At 43.2% G+C, this 15,026-nt stretch overlaps 1 protein-coding gene across 1 annotated transcript; it reads right to left on the reverse strand.

Moving 5' to 3' along the window:
- Positions 1–5,112: 5,112 nt before the first annotated feature.
- Positions 5,113–11,707, reverse strand: LOC104571898 (E3 ubiquitin-protein ligase NRDP1). Its single transcript, XM_010219039.2, has 6 exons — positions 11,469–11,707; positions 10,151–10,290; positions 8,574–8,736; positions 7,558–7,678; positions 6,353–6,594; positions 5,113–5,479 (listed from the first exon to the last, which is right to left on the reverse strand). Exons 1-5 carry the CDS (start codon positions 11,672–11,674, stop codon positions 6,358–6,360), a joined length of 867 nt encoding a protein of 288 aa, XP_010217341.2. The 5' UTR covers positions 11,675–11,707; the 3' UTR covers positions 5,113–5,479; positions 6,353–6,357.
- Between the last annotated feature and the right edge of the window lie 3,319 nt (positions 11,708–15,026).

The following is a 15,026-nucleotide window of genomic DNA, read 5'->3' on the forward strand; positions in this document are numbered from 1 at the left end:
CTGAGCAGGGGTAGCTTTTTTTTAAAGACCATGTAATTTTTTTACCTGTGATCTCCACCTGAGCTTGATCTTCCACTGACTCCTGGCTCTCTTGCTGTGACAGGAGGTGCGGTAAAGGAAGGGGTGTTTATCTGTTCAAGGCCTCGCTTTTGCTCTTCTTGTTTTAAGTCATGGTACTTTGGACAGCTCATCTGTGTAGTATCATAAGCTTTTACAGCCTCTTTTAAGTGCTCCCTAAAATAGGAGCGTATTTTAAAATGAAAATGTCACCTCGGTACTGCCAGGCCTTAGCTGAAGGTTTCCATGGGCCGTGTAGAAAGGCCCTGGTGCCCGTTCGGACTTGGCTCTGTGGGAGCCTCCCGGTCCTGCGGTTCCTGAGAGGGGCCTCGTTTGCACCGAGCCCCTTGGCAACAGCCTATGAAAGTGCTGAAGTGAATTTTTTCTGTTTGTTGACTGAGTGCAGTTAAAGGGAGTAATGGGTTCACAGACTTATGGATTTTAACAGCATTTAGAAAACAAGATGGATGAACGTTGCTTGGAAGGCAAAGCTTTCTGAGGAGTGACAGGAAAATGTAGTTTTGCAATGAACTGTAATGCCTTGAATGGGTGGCGTGCTGAGACATTGCAGGTATTTAATGCTATTTTTTTAAGGAGCACTGCGTAAATATTTTTAAAGCTGATGAGCTCCTTCGTGCCATCTGTTTAAGGGGTTTTATTTTTTTAGAAACTTCACAGCACTTGAAACCAGAAGGGATGTGAATGATTTCAGTCAGGGAACTTGAAAGGTGAAGGAAAAGCATCAACATGGAATAAATGTGTAAATATTCAGTACTAGTGCTTGAAAATATGAAACTTGAAAATATGAAGCATGTCACACTGGTCATTGTCAAACTAGGAAGAAATAAAGGGTTGCTTATCTTGGTCAAGATGAACAGTCTTTGCAAACATAGTCCAACTTAAAAGTGTATGTCTATCTTTTTTGAAAATAATTTAGTTCTGAGGTCCTTCATGGCACAGAGGGTGGTTCCTGTCTTGGGTAACTTTAACTTGAAATAATGCTGTAAATGCCCTGTTTGAAACATGGAGTTGTTTTGACTCTTAGTTCTCACCTTGAGCAAATAACATCATTAAATTTCACTTTTTATACCATGCCAAAAAAAGGAATTTAAGTTTTGTTTCCTGCCTGAATCACCGGAACACTGAAAATGGCTAATGCTGCTGTCAAACACCTGCTCCGTGTCGCACGCGTCACCTGCTGAGCAGAGCCCTGGGGAAGAGAGAGCCCAGGGCAGCTCCTCCTCCCCGCGCCCTGGGCCTGCGTCGCTGACAGGGCACGTTGAGAATAGGAGACAATATTGACAAGAGCTGCCTTGGGGGTTGAATTGTGTAAGAGCTGTCGTGGTTAATCCACTGTCCTAGTTAAAGGGCTGATAGGGGATGCACAGGATGCAGCGTTGAGGGGCTCATGGTGGTACGAGTTGTGTCCGGTGTTGCTTTAATGTTCGGTCGGTGGCAGCATGTTACTCTGTACTGCCCGAAGCCCAGATGACGGTGAAAGCAGCTAGCAGGTGATTTGCAAGACACAGTGATACACTGCTCTTTAAAGCTGCGACACGTGAGCTTTTAGCCTTTTTTTTTCCCCAGTGTGTAACATGCCCTGGGGCTGAAGGAGCCACACAGAGGCCAGGCAGGCCACGAGCGCTGGTTCTGGCTCGCTCTGTGCCCTCCCTGTTAATGCTTAAGCAGGAACAGCTCCAGACTACACCCGTGAAGTGAAAACGTGCAGACCAGATTCTCATTTTACTGATGTAAAACATGTTCTTACCTCACATGTCAGATATACAGACATATAGCAAACATACAGTAGGGTTAAGAACCCTGTAACTCATAGCTTATTTCTCCCTCTCACCCGTGCGGTAGCTGCTGTCCCTACAGGCCGTCGGCCCCTGCTCCTGTTGCTGACTGCTGCTCCCTCTCCCCTTCCCAGGGGCTGCTCTTCCCCTTCAGAGAGTCCCTCTGGAAAGCAGGGAAAACTGCCTCGAGCAGGATGCTCCTTGAGCCCTGTTTACCACCACACCTACCTCCTGCCTTGGCCAAAGCCTGTTGTCACAGACCGGGCTGTAGTCTCACCTGCTTCAATGCGCTGACCCTTTTTTAGTGCAGCTTATTCACAGCTTTTGGATTGTGCATCTGCTCTGCTTGAGCTTTGCTATTTATTTCCTCTGATAAAGAGGATGCTCAAAACTAACAGAAAGAATGAAGAGACTTCCCATCCATCTTTATATTTACAGCCTTTACTAATTCAACTTTTATACAAAGAGTACTTCAGATTGATACAAATACTGTTATTGTTAAAGGTCCAAGATACCCCTGTTTTATCCTTACTGTATGTATAAAGGTAGAAAATGTAAGTAGATTGGCAGTGAACTGTAATGCTGGAAGACAGGTCAGTGTTCTCATGTTGTATAAAGTTGCATAGAGGTGTAGGTCCCGGTGAAGGCAGCCGTGGCTGGGACCCAGGTCGAGGCAGCAGCCTGGGAGCCCAGAGAGGTGAGAGCTGCTCCGGTTCCAGGGCAGCTCGGGAGGCACCGTGGTCACAGCAGCACCAGCAGCGCCGGCACCTCTCGACCTCCCCAGGCTAACGCGTCAGGAACTGCTTACCCCAGGATTCACCGATACGCTGAACCCGTGCAGAACCAGTGAGATGATGACTATTTTTCCCCAGTTAAACCACAGTACTACGTGTTCTGCGTGGCTGTACAGATGTGCTCTCCTGACCCTGGGCGCTGCCGAGCTGCCTCACGGCGCTCGGAGGAGGCGTTAACCGCCCGCAGCGCCGCCCTCCCGCCACCTTCTGCTCTGCAGGCCTTGCGGGAAGCCCCTCACGTAGACCCAGAAGATGCTTTTCCCCGTCACTGCTGCCTTTCAGCACCGGAGCGCCCAGGTCCCCTGTGGGTGCGGGAGCGCAGGGCTCGCAGCTCTGGGACGGGACCGAGCGGCGGAGGCGGCTCCCGGGCCTGACCTCCCTGAGGCGGCCTGGAGGCGGCTCCCGGGCCTGACCTCCCTGAGGTGGCAGCCGCTGCGAGGAAACCGACTCAGGTACAGGAGGGTCGGCCTCTCAGGTCTTCAGAATAAACACGTAAATTGTGATTTCCTTTCCAAGACAAACTCACCCCCTGGCTTCAACATGCTAAGTTATTTAGATCCTTGAGTTATTCTTTACTGTCCAAGTTAATGTAGCTGTCAGGATTTGCTCAAGTCCTCATAACTTTATGTGCTTAGGAGCTTGCTCCCTACCAGAACTTCATTAGAGAAGCTCCCAGGTTTGATCCTGCTACATTTAGGACCCACTTAGTCGTGGATAAAGGTTGAAGTGCAAGGATAGAGGATCAAGAAGTGAATCAGTCTGAGAATATTCAGGATTCTTGCTACCAGCAATGCAATTTCAGCAGTCGTTCATATTATCCTAAAATACAATTATGACCAGAGAACTAGGCATTTCTAGTGCACATGTGCACTTTGAGTCTTCTACAATATTTGGACCTTCCGTTTTTATGAAAAGGATTAACAGACTATTTGAAGAAAGCAAAAGGAATTCTTTGTTCCTGCTGCCTGCTATTAAAAGCTGCAATACATGAGATTGGAAAAGCTAAATTTAGACAAATTTCTAATATAACGGGCTACCCAATTTCACTCTCGTTTAATAAACAGGTACAGTGATGACAATGTCCAGGCAAACACAACTCCGTGTCCGTGTTTGTTAGTAGAAGAAAGCCCTAAGTGCCTAAGTCATCACCACGAAGGAATTTGATGAAGCCCAAAGCAGAGCCGTTTTCCAGCGCAGACGGAGGCCATGGCTAAGAACCCCCACCGGCCCCGGGGAGGCTGCTCTGTGCCGAGGGGAGCCCCAGCTGGGCCCTCGCTGCTGCCACGGGACCCGGGGCCCTCCCGGGTGGGATCACTGCGAGTTCCAACCTGGAGCCAGCGCCGGGAGCTGCCCGGAGCGCCCGGCGGGGAGGCCGCTCTGCACCAAGGAGCTGCTGCCTGGCGAGTCTGGGGATACGGACAGCTGAGCAAGTGCTACGTAAACACCAACTAAATCCTACTCCCTGCACTAGAATTAGGAACGTCACCCTTTATAATTAAACACAGAGATCCAATTATGCAGAAAGCTTGGAGCCAGTAATGGGCTTTTTGCGGTCCCAATGTGAAAGCTAAGGTGATCATTCCTGCACTCCAATGCAGGCAGGACGATCCAGCTCTTCTGAAGGGTACAGGATTTTGAAGGATGAAGGGTACAGGATTTTGAAGGGATTTTCTTCTTTCACTTTAAACAAGGGATACAAGGTTATGTCACAGAACCACACGGTTACACTACACAAAAAATACCCCGAAAAAAACCCATTGATTCCAGTAGCATGAGATCTGGAACGGCCAAGCGGCTTCAAAACCAGGGACCACAGAAACCCCAACCACCCCAGCCTGCTTGTCCAGAGCCCTGAGGCCCAGAAGTTTTCCTGGGCTCCAGCTCCAGCCTCCGCACACGTGCGATGGGCACCAAATGCGCGGTGTGAAGGGAGGTTTCCCCCCAGCTCCTGCTTTACTGCCTCACGCTGTTGGATAGGGCTGCCCAAGACCTGTGCTACGTTGTGAGCTGGGAAGCACTGCTGGAACCACCTAAATACTGTCAACTATTGTAACTGCAGCTAGAATTTAAGTGTGAACTAAAAAAAAATAAACAAACATTTGGAATGTTCCTATGAGTCCTTCTCTTTTTCCTTTTTTTAAAAAAGGAGAACATACAGGAGAGTTATTTCAATCCATGAGTGCAGACAAGAGCTAAAAGCATCTATATTTCCTTTCAGTGGCACTAAAAAAGTGAAAAAAAAAAAGAGAAAAACTAGAAAGGATTAAAAAGATTTACTGACACTGGAAATTTAATTGAGCGCTGCTATAAAGATGTTACCACACATCTTTACACTGCAGCATGATGTGCTAAAGCAGGTGGCTGCCTCTCTCTTTGGTGTGTTGTTAGCCACGAAAGCTTTGATCCGAGTGACAGCAAGGCACATGCAGTAGTGAGCTGCTTCCTACAGCAGAGAGCAGCTTGTTAAGACTGTTCCACCTGCAGACCGCTCTCCTGCGAGCCCAGAAGTGATTTAGCACATTCAGGAAACAGGAGGCCAGCCTTCCCCCGACATACTCCCGTAACAGAGGACAGAGTATGGCTCAACGACAGCACTGAGAACAACACAAACAGGCTGAGAGAGGAGTTCAGAGAGGACTCTTGAACTGTGCAGATTTCTTGAGCATCCTGCAGTCCTTACAGGCAGATGCCCCCTTGTCTCAGGATTGTGGCTCTGTTATAAAATTCTAGCTCTTGGCTATTAGACTTGAGTACCAGTTAGGAAGCCTGAAGCCCACACGACTGTGCAAAGGTTTGTCCATTGTGGATACTGATGCTCAAGTAGCTTTAAACCTGCCAAAAGAAAATTAAAGATACTAAGATACCCATGCATGCTTTAAAGATGTTTGAAGAGTACAGGCTGATCTTCTGCTCACAGCTCTCTAAAAAATGGCTATTACTTCCACAGTAAGGGAACGGTGATGAGAACTGTCAAAACGGGCAGAGCTCGACACGCGGCGGCACTGGCTGCGCGTACGGATGTCACTGGGGTGACAGAGGCACCTGCATCCCCGCCAGCGTCCGAACACAAAGCAAGATCCTCTCCTGCAAACTCCGCCACGTTATGCACACGCCTGCATAAAAATTCTTAGGTGACACCATTCTCTATCTTTGGTGTTAGCGCCTTATTAAACGTGTGTCAGGGAAAATGGAGCAGCTCTAAAGCAAAGAAAAAAAAAATCAATCTCACTTGAAGCTGTTATATAGCAGTAGAGTTAGAATTTCAAGTGATTTCTATTTGCCTTTGAAATACATCTTCCTCCAGCCTATAAACAAACAAAATCTATTACTTTCCACTACTGACTTTCCCTAAGCTAAACTACACTCTGAATGTCAGAGCTGATTACAAAAACTTAAATGCACTCTAAAGGAGCAAGAAGGAGGAAAACTTACTGTATAATTTAATTTAAAAGGTTTTAATTTCCAGGCTTGAAGGAATCCTGTAAGTGATGCAAAGAAGAAGTACAAATCAAGCCTCTCTCTCCCTTTTTATGAAACCCTTAACTAAAAAGGTCTTTTTATATTACAGGCTCTAAGGTCCACTGTTCCATAGGAGAAAACTCCACAGCACGCACGATACACGAGGCTTATCCATCGTTCACTCACAGAAGGCAGGCCCGTTTGTTAGACCACCACATAGTCTGAAGAAGGTGTTTGTGAGCTTACTCTGCTCAGATGACCGTCACCTCCCGGGGCTTGCGCTTCCCGCTCTCCAGCCGCGCCAGCGGGCGGAAGCCGGGCGCCTTCCTGCTCCCTTCCGCGGCGTTTACCCGGGAGTCCTTCTGCAGGCCCTTCAGGAGCTCCGTGAGCTCCCGCTTCTCCAGCTCCGCCTGCTCCAGCTCCTGCCGATGCCGCCGCTCGGCAGCCATCAGGGAGCGCACGTCCGCCAGCACCCGCGACATCTGGCTCTGCAAGGCAAAGGGAGACGCTGCCCGCGCGCCACGCACGCTGCCGCCCGCGGGATGGGGCACGCGCGGAGGGCACGGCTTCCACGGCTGCTTTTCGACAGCAGAACAAATGTAAAGGTGAGACGTGATCCAGCATTTCCCTTCTGAGCAGTCTTGTTTCAAATATTCCAATAGAATTTTCCCATTAGGCATAAAAAGTTTCCTATAAGGTGTAATACTGGACAGTAGATTTACCTGGTTGCTGATTATATTTTGTATTTCATGACTCCAAACAAAATAAGGCTTTGGTCATGCTCTGATACATCCTTCAAGGATTTAAAACCTAATCTCTTAAGCAGAAAAATGTAATACACAATATCCCAAATGCCTCGGGCTTTCAAAGTCATTACTTATTTTAAAATAAGAAATAGTTGAATGGCAAAAATAATCAAATAACAAACAAAGGCCATATTAACTTCGCTGTGCAAATCTCCAAATCTTTCACCACAGTTGAACTGTACTGTAAATATCACTGTCTACAGAATGGCTTTTGTGTCAGTATTGGACTAAACTACTTTGGACAGCACTAAAACAGGAGCTGGATTTTTAATTACCTGCAGTTTGTGAAATACTCTCTATATTTAGGCACAGGGAATGAGTTTGAGACTGATCTAGCAACGCTGTGTGTCCAGACAACAACGCAAACTAACTTCAAGACGACAACCTGCCCGAGGGCAGCACCTGGACGTGCTGCTCCACGGAGCTCGCCACCCGCGGCAGCCCTGCGCGACCAGCTGCCTGTTCCTGCACTTCACCACGGGCACCCACAGCCCTAGGAAGTTCTACATCTATGAAATGTAAAAAGAAACACAAGTTTCTTTCCATAGGAAAAGAGAGAGACTTCTACTGGGAAGAGCAAACAAAACAAAAAAGATAAACTATTAGGAGACAAAAATAAAGAGAGAAGAAAATAGTCATATTTACCTTCAGTTCTTCAATTTCGTTTTGCAAAATACTCTCTTTCTGGACCATGTGTCTTCTCTGTGAATCTAGTCTTGACTCCATCTCGTGCTTTGCCTCCTCCACTCTGCAAATCATTTCTGACCTAAAAAAGTTTTTTACTCTTAAATCTTGTAAATATGGCTAAAATAAAATTTCAAATTCCAGAAAAACTTCTGGCAGCCTAGAGCAATTCCCATCATACCCTGCAGGACACTTCTCATTTTTGCTGCTCTTCATGCAATATTCAGTATCCTTTTTCCCAGCCAGAATGCCCCAGCCCAATAAAAAATACTGACATCAAAAAACAGGGTTTGGTGCCCAAATGCAGCAGCAAAGCACAACATATGTAAGGGTCAACCCTATCATATATCTTAAAAAAAATTAAAAAAAAATGTAACAGCTTAAGATCTTGTATGTTGAGCCTTAAATGATTTATTGCCTTTTACCTATAGTATGCACTTAAATAATACTGGTAAGCACAAGTAGTTGAGATAAAAACTGTGAGTATGCAAACATGTACTCTTGTCTCTTTTATGGAGGACATTAAATAATACAACACACTAAACTATTATAACCTAAACATAGCCAAAAACTTGTTGTTACTACATTATACTTCAGAGTTTAGAAACAGGGCATTCTAGCCCCCTTATTAGCAGAATTCCTTTCTGTCCCAGTACCTTTTTAAAAAAGATTTGAGTCTGAGTTCACAGTAATGTTCAAGGGTGCAGGATTTTAAGAGCAAGTCCACAGAGAGAGAGAGAAATGAGAAAGAATGTGGGAACACAAACAAACAAAGACTAAATGCAGCATCATGGAAAGGAAAAGCTAGAGGAACATATGGAAGAAGAGGTTGAAAAGAATCAGCACATTCACCGACTAATATCAGCTGCTTCACTAACACCAACTGGTTAATGGATTATTTAAATGAAACGAGAGGACAGTGCTGGTATGTGAAGTGTCCTCTGGACTCGGGCACGACGGGAAGGGGAGGCCAGTACCGAAGCAGCTCCAGCTCTGTCCTCAGCTCTGCCACGCAGTTGTGCTGCGTGTCCTCGGCGCCGAGCACGGTGCAGCCGCAGCCGTTGGGGCACGCGCGGCTCCGGTAGTCGCACACGGCCAAGTGCCCGTCCAGGTTTCGGCGTTCGGTTTGAACCGGGCAGCCTGGACAAGGGACAGCAAGGTAAGGCAGCTGGTTACAACAGAAACCATTGCAGTTCATTCCAAACAAAAACACTCGAGCAAGGAAGCCACAACACCGTGAGCTAAGCAACCGTCAACCTGGTAATTAAATAGATGTAATTCCTTCAGAATAGGCACTGAAATTGTTATAACACATCCACTAGTAACAATGCAAACTAAAGGTCTTCCCAATGGTTGGTATTTTCTGTCAATTATCCTGTCACTTGTCTAATATTAGTGACAGAGGAGACCTCTAAATAGAAATAAAGGTGTAAGGACACATAGTAAAGCAGTGTGTGAGCTGCAATGCAGCCTTGTTCTCCTGAACATTGATCTTGGGGATGACCTACTAGACCACATAAATAAGTGGGAACATTTATTTATGAACCTTTAAGAACCAGTTGCAAAAATAGAAGCATTTACATCAAAATTCTAGGACACAAACTTTCCAAACCAGTAGCAACTAAAAATAAAGTGTGGAGAGCCAATAAAAGAACACCACACAGATGACTGCCATGTTTAACACTGAAGTTTGTAGACTTCTAATTCTAGGCAGTGTTTGCTGTAGTATATTTTTAGTTTCTATTTCATTTAAAAATAAAAGAGGGGAACTGAAACAATTGCACAACGAAACTTGTCCACAAACTATTCCCACCCCTCCAAAAAAAATACTTCTCTCAAATAGAGATTTACTAATATTGTGAATTATAAGTGAGTTACTTTGGAAAATACTTTCGCGTACTTTTGAGAAAGAGTTCAAGATATTTAAGAATCTGCAGTCCCCAGAATACGATGCATCGGAGCTGGGGTGTGGTAACTCATACATGCTACTAATCTGTTTCTGTAGAACATAGATCTGATTAGTTTGCTGATTTCGTGTCCTATAAGCATGTGACTTCTGGAGATGCTAATACATTGATTCAGACACAACAATAAAAAGTCAAAGTTGAAAGACACACTTTGACATAACTTGTCAAAAAGCAGAAGAAATGAACTACTACATTCTGACAAACTTGAAGACAATCTTTCTGATTCAATTTAGTTAGTTTTTGGAAAAGAAACCGTTGTTCCTGATCAGGACTAACACAAATTAGGAATACATTTTGTATGAGGATTGCTGCAAGCAGTCCTAATGCTCTGACTTTGTCTTTAGCTCTTTCCATATGTTTGGCAGTCACACACCAGAGCTCACATCCATACAGAGAGGCATCTACTTCTTTCTGCCAAGAGTGTTTCCTTGGCTCATTTTGGTCTAGCATTTAGAGGATCACGCAGATCCTCTAAGCGTTCAACCCAGAAGCACATGAATGCCAACTTTTGCCATTCTGGTAGACAAATGATGACAGATACATGTTCTCTGAATAAAGACAGGTCAACTTTGTGCAATGTTACTCACCGGGATTGGAGCAAAGTATCTGACTGTATTCACACTCCCTCTCATGCCTGTCTATAGACTCTAGAGAACAAACCATTTCACAGCCATGCTTTCTGTTTTTGCAATGTAGCTGAAGACGGTTTAAATCATTTTTCATATATCTATGTAAAATAAATAAACAAACAGATAAATAATTCAAATGTTGGGTGTAGAATACATTATTTGTCAGGAAGAGAAAGTGGAATTGTTGTTTCCATGAGGAAACCTGATGAATAAGCAGGGTACATTTTTTTTTTATGGACACAGTTAAGTGACCATCCTGGAAGACAACATGGAAGATTATGTTGGCTTAAAAGAGAGGAGCAATGGTAGTGGAAAAGCTAGTCTCCAAAATGAAATGAAACCTTGAAAATAAATTCCTGAATAAAGTCTTAACTGTATCCATTAATTAGCTCAGCAGATATTAGCAATAACAAACACTAAGGCTACAGATCAGTAGTCATTCACACCATTCAAGTTTCTTCTGTTTCTGAACATGCGAAAATAAACAGAGCACAATAAGCACAGGCAAAACAAAGTATAAATTATATTTGGGGACTCTGGCCACATTATACTTCAGCTTTCTATATATATATAATCTATTTACTGATGAAAACAATGGGAATACCAATAGTTAAAAATCTCTGTAACGAGAATCAAATTGAGCATAACATAATTCATTAATTTGTTTGTGCAAGTAGAAAACACAAGGGTTAAAGACCCAGCAGCATCTACTGTTTGTCCTGGACACAACAGCAGGAATTGTGGAAAAGTTACTTGCAAAAACAGCCTGCTTTGTGGAACAAGGAGCAAGACACATATTCCTACGGCTAAAGTCCATCTTTTAAAGGGAATTTGAATGCAAGAACTTTTATTCATATCCATGGGCACCTATTCATTAAAAACCCAACTACAAAGATATCGTAGCATGGGTGAGTGGAAAAACTAAAGATACAGTGTTTAGTGAAGGTCACTGCACTACCTGATTTCTCTAAGAGCATCATAGTAACATCTAGAAAGATATCTACAATCAACAGTCACAATATAAAAGGAGGGAGAACAAGCGAGAGCCAGAACAAGAAAGTGGAGAGCAAACTAACTGTTCTATCCATTTTGAAGTCTTCAATACCTCAACAGTCAGTCAGAATAAACAGAAAATGTTAATGTGCTTATCCAAGGGATCAGTTTCTGCCAGAGGCATATCGGGTAAGGCTAATTCAAGCGAGAGTAAACGAGAAGAAGCCCTGCAGGCAGGGTTGAGGAATCCTGCATTTCTAGGGTTTGAGCACGGCGTGCCTACCTGTAGAGAGGCCGCAGCAGAGCCCCGTCGAGCGGCTGCCTGTCCTCGGGGCAGCTGCTGTGGTGGCGCAGCCAGCCGCGGATGCAGGCGGCGCAGAACGCGTGCTCGCACGGCGCCTGCACGGCCTCCTCCAGCACGGCGCGGCAGATGGAGCACAGGAGGCCTTCGTTAACGTAGCCCACAAAGCGCTCGGTGTCGTAGCCCATGCTCTCCACACCCTCTCAGCCTGGGGAAACAGCACAGAGAAGGAAAAAATTGTCCTGAATCCACAGGAAGCAGTTAGAGAAACCTTGGAAGCAGTTAGAGAAACCTGGGAAGTTAAGGTGCACGAGGAACTTAACTAGCAAGAATCCAAACACTTATATATTTTGGAGACTTTGACATCTAAGTGAGAATTTGAGGCGCGTACTGCTGGACTGCAGCATCCTAGTTTTTACTTTGAGATTCTCTGAATGATGAAAGCAAACGTACTGACAGATACATGACCCTTGCTTGTTCTGTACTCTGCCAAGGAACACTGTTCTCGTAGCCACAGGGAAACATAATTTCTATTTACCTGAACTCTACCTGAAGTAGAAACATCAAAATGTTCAAATCGAAACATCTGCTTTCTATTTTATTGCCTTTTACAGTAACAGCTGCAGTACTTTCAGACAGCTAATTCTGTATTTTATGTTGCTTTCATACTGGGGGAAAAAAAAAAAAAAAAAAGATTCTCTATTCATCTCTATTTGCTGTAGACTTCCTTTCAGAAGGGAACAGCATGAAATCTTCCCAAGCCTAGAGAAGCACACAATCTTCAGGAAGAAAAAGAAGCCAGAACAGCAGCTAACCTTGAAACATCTTCTCCTTCAGAGTCTGTTTGCCTGTTTGTACTGATTGCCTTTTAAACTGATTTGAAAGTTTTGTGAAGAAATACTAACAAGTCACCTGCCTTTATTAAAATCCTATCAGGAGAAACTCAGAATTTGGTAAGACTCCACAGAACTCACTTAACAGGCCAATACTTTAGCCTATGCATTCCTCTTAGGTATATGAGCTTACTTTTCCAACCCCACTGAGAATCACAAAACAGGTTCCCAATATTTCTGAGGTTTTATTAATAAAAAAAGGAAGAAAACCTACCTTGTTGGATTTAACTACATAAATACTAAGTCCAAAGACTTCGGAAACAGTTTTCAGATCAGTAGGACACTAACACTTCCTTCTTCCAATTTCTCTTCGCTGCTTTTTTTATGTCTATGAGAAAATCAAAGAGAACAAGATTTAGCTGTGCTCTCCAAGCTGATGAGTCCTATGCCTAACTAGCTGGCTGCAGAATATGCAATGCTCTCTTCAGTCCATGGAAACTGAGCTGAAAGCTGAAGGGTGGCACTAAGAGACCTGCCACTGAACACAAACAAATCAAGAGTGTTAATGTAAGGTTTTTAGAAAGTGTCTTGTGTTTTGAGAGAGTGGATCTAGGCAATAAGCAAAATATCTGGAAGACAAAGTTATAACCACAAACTGTTATAAAAAGAGATTTTAAAAGGCTTTTTTTTTCTTCCAAAATACACTTTCTAAAGTACTGATTTATTGAGAGAATTAAAAGGACCAATTTAAAATGATCAAAAAAAAAGGTGAGAATAGCTATACCTTGGTTTTAACCAGCATTAGATAGGTCCTGGTGAAAGTCCACAGGAATATTTTCATTATCACTAGCAATATGTTTGAGACACAAAAAGGGTAAAACACACAGGCACAAATGCTTCCCTCCCCCCTGCCCTCGCACATTTTCGCAAAGGGTTTTACTGTGGATTAAGGACAGTTTTTTCTTTCCAATTCAAATTCCCATTATGATTTCTATACCTTAAAAGAAATCTCAAAGTCAGGACTTACAAATGTTAACTTCTTATTATAAATAAAAAGTAACTGTGGGAACCCTAACAGAATTGAAAGCTCTAATGCAGCTGTAGTGAACTTTGCAGCTGGATGAAGCAAGAAATTAGAAACAGTATCCATCTATATCACAGACAGGGTTTGTTTCAGCTTTTTTAACATGTGTATATTATAAATGTTTGTATCCATAGAAAACTAATGTGCCTTGGGTTATATAAACCAAGTAAAACAACACCTTCCCCAAATCACTTAACTCCTTTCCCTTCCTCCTCCAAAGCCCCACATTATTTAAATTCCCTGGAAAATATCAGCTAGAGTCTTATTCTCCTAAAGTACGATGAAAGCAAACACTGCAAGTGCAGTAAGGTTCTGCTGCGCATAGTAACATGGCAAATTAACATTGGGTTTAGCTCACAACTTCAGTCTCTTTATGTTATTCCTGATAATTTATTACAAAACTTAACACAGGGCCATTTAATTTGAGGTATTAAATATTTGTCTGTAAGACTGAATAAAACAAAATACTGCAACTAAAATTGTATATGTTAAAATGAAAGATTCTTACCTATCTTGGTTTTATTCACTATTAAAACAGAACCATCACAGCCAGGTTCACAGTACTGACAAAGATGGCTCTAATTCTTAGCATAACTAAGGAGGCTTGCTTAAAAAAGGCAAACAAAATTAAAAGGAAATTATTGCTTAAAAGCCCTATGCTGAGATCTAATAATTCTGACGACTTTCAAAGAAAATTTGGACCATCTAGTCAGAGTTGTGATTTATTTATCTATGCTGCTTTCGAATGGGATTAGACCTTTCTAAAACAACACAGATCTGTAAGGACTAATGTTAAATTCTGTTTTATAGTGCCGATATTTGCAGTTCCTCTAAAAGAAGTATGATAGGCTTTTCTCTATTCCAGATTTCTATGTCATATGTCTGCTAGCAAAGCATACCTTCATTGACAGTGAAAAGTGCTTGCGTTTGTTAATTTAGAGTTAATAAAACCTGTAAAGTGCACAGAACACTAATGAGCACACAGTTACCCAGACAGAAGATCCATCATCTGCTGCTCGGTTTCTACACTGTGTTTTGTTTCTCCTGGCATTCTGCTATGGACGACACAAGTTACTAAATTATGGGTATCCTGGATATGCCCTTCCTTTGCAGTAGGAAATAATCTGTGCTTTAGAAGAGTTTGCAGAATAAAATACTGCCTTATGAAGATAATCCAATTCTTTTCATACTGATGTTTCCTTGTATGCCTTTATAGGTTTCCTGCCTGCAAAGACAGGCAGTTCAGGACTTCGCTAGTTCAGGATAACCAGTTTTGATGTCCTAGAGTTTCTGCTCTAAGTGAACTGTAGAGTAGTAATTTATATTTCGTGCACACTTTGCAGAGATCTGAACATGCAGCCTTCATGACACTCCTTGGCTTATTTTGTCATATTTAATGTCTATCAGAATGGAGGAAAGAATATTTTCATCAAGTGAGACACAAAAACTTCATCTGAACTTGAAACAAAAATGATGCGTCTCAGATATAGATACGAAAAACCTCAAACCAAAAGAGAGTTTAAATAGAATGAGTGATCTCTGAGGTAAACAATACGCTTGAGGCATTTTTGATAAAAACTCCAGTAAGCTTTAAAGACTGATGCTGTAGCAGCACCTACACAA

Source organism: Tinamus guttatus, unplaced genomic scaffold, assembly GCF_059628265.1.
Source record: "Tinamus guttatus ecotype Peru unplaced genomic scaffold, ASM5962826v1 Tinamus_guttatus_pri_ptg000510l, whole genome shotgun sequence".
NCBI lineage: Eukaryota > Metazoa > Chordata > Aves > Tinamiformes > Tinamidae > Tinamus > Tinamus guttatus.

Excerpts from the sequence above, each read along its gene's own strand:
- LOC104571898 (XM_010219039.2), bottom strand. The coding sequence starts at position 11,674 with ATGGGCTACGACACCGAGCGCTTTGTGGGCTACGTTAACGAAGGCCTC. Across the intron at positions 10,291-11,468 it reads CTGCTGCGGCCTCTCTACAG|ATATATGAAAAATGATTTAA; the intron begins GTAGGCACGCCG and ends TATTTTACATAG. Across the intron at positions 6,595-7,557 it reads ACGAAATTGAAGAACTGAAG|AGCCAGATGTCGCGGGTGCT; the intron begins GTAAATATGACT and ends TTTGCCTTGCAG.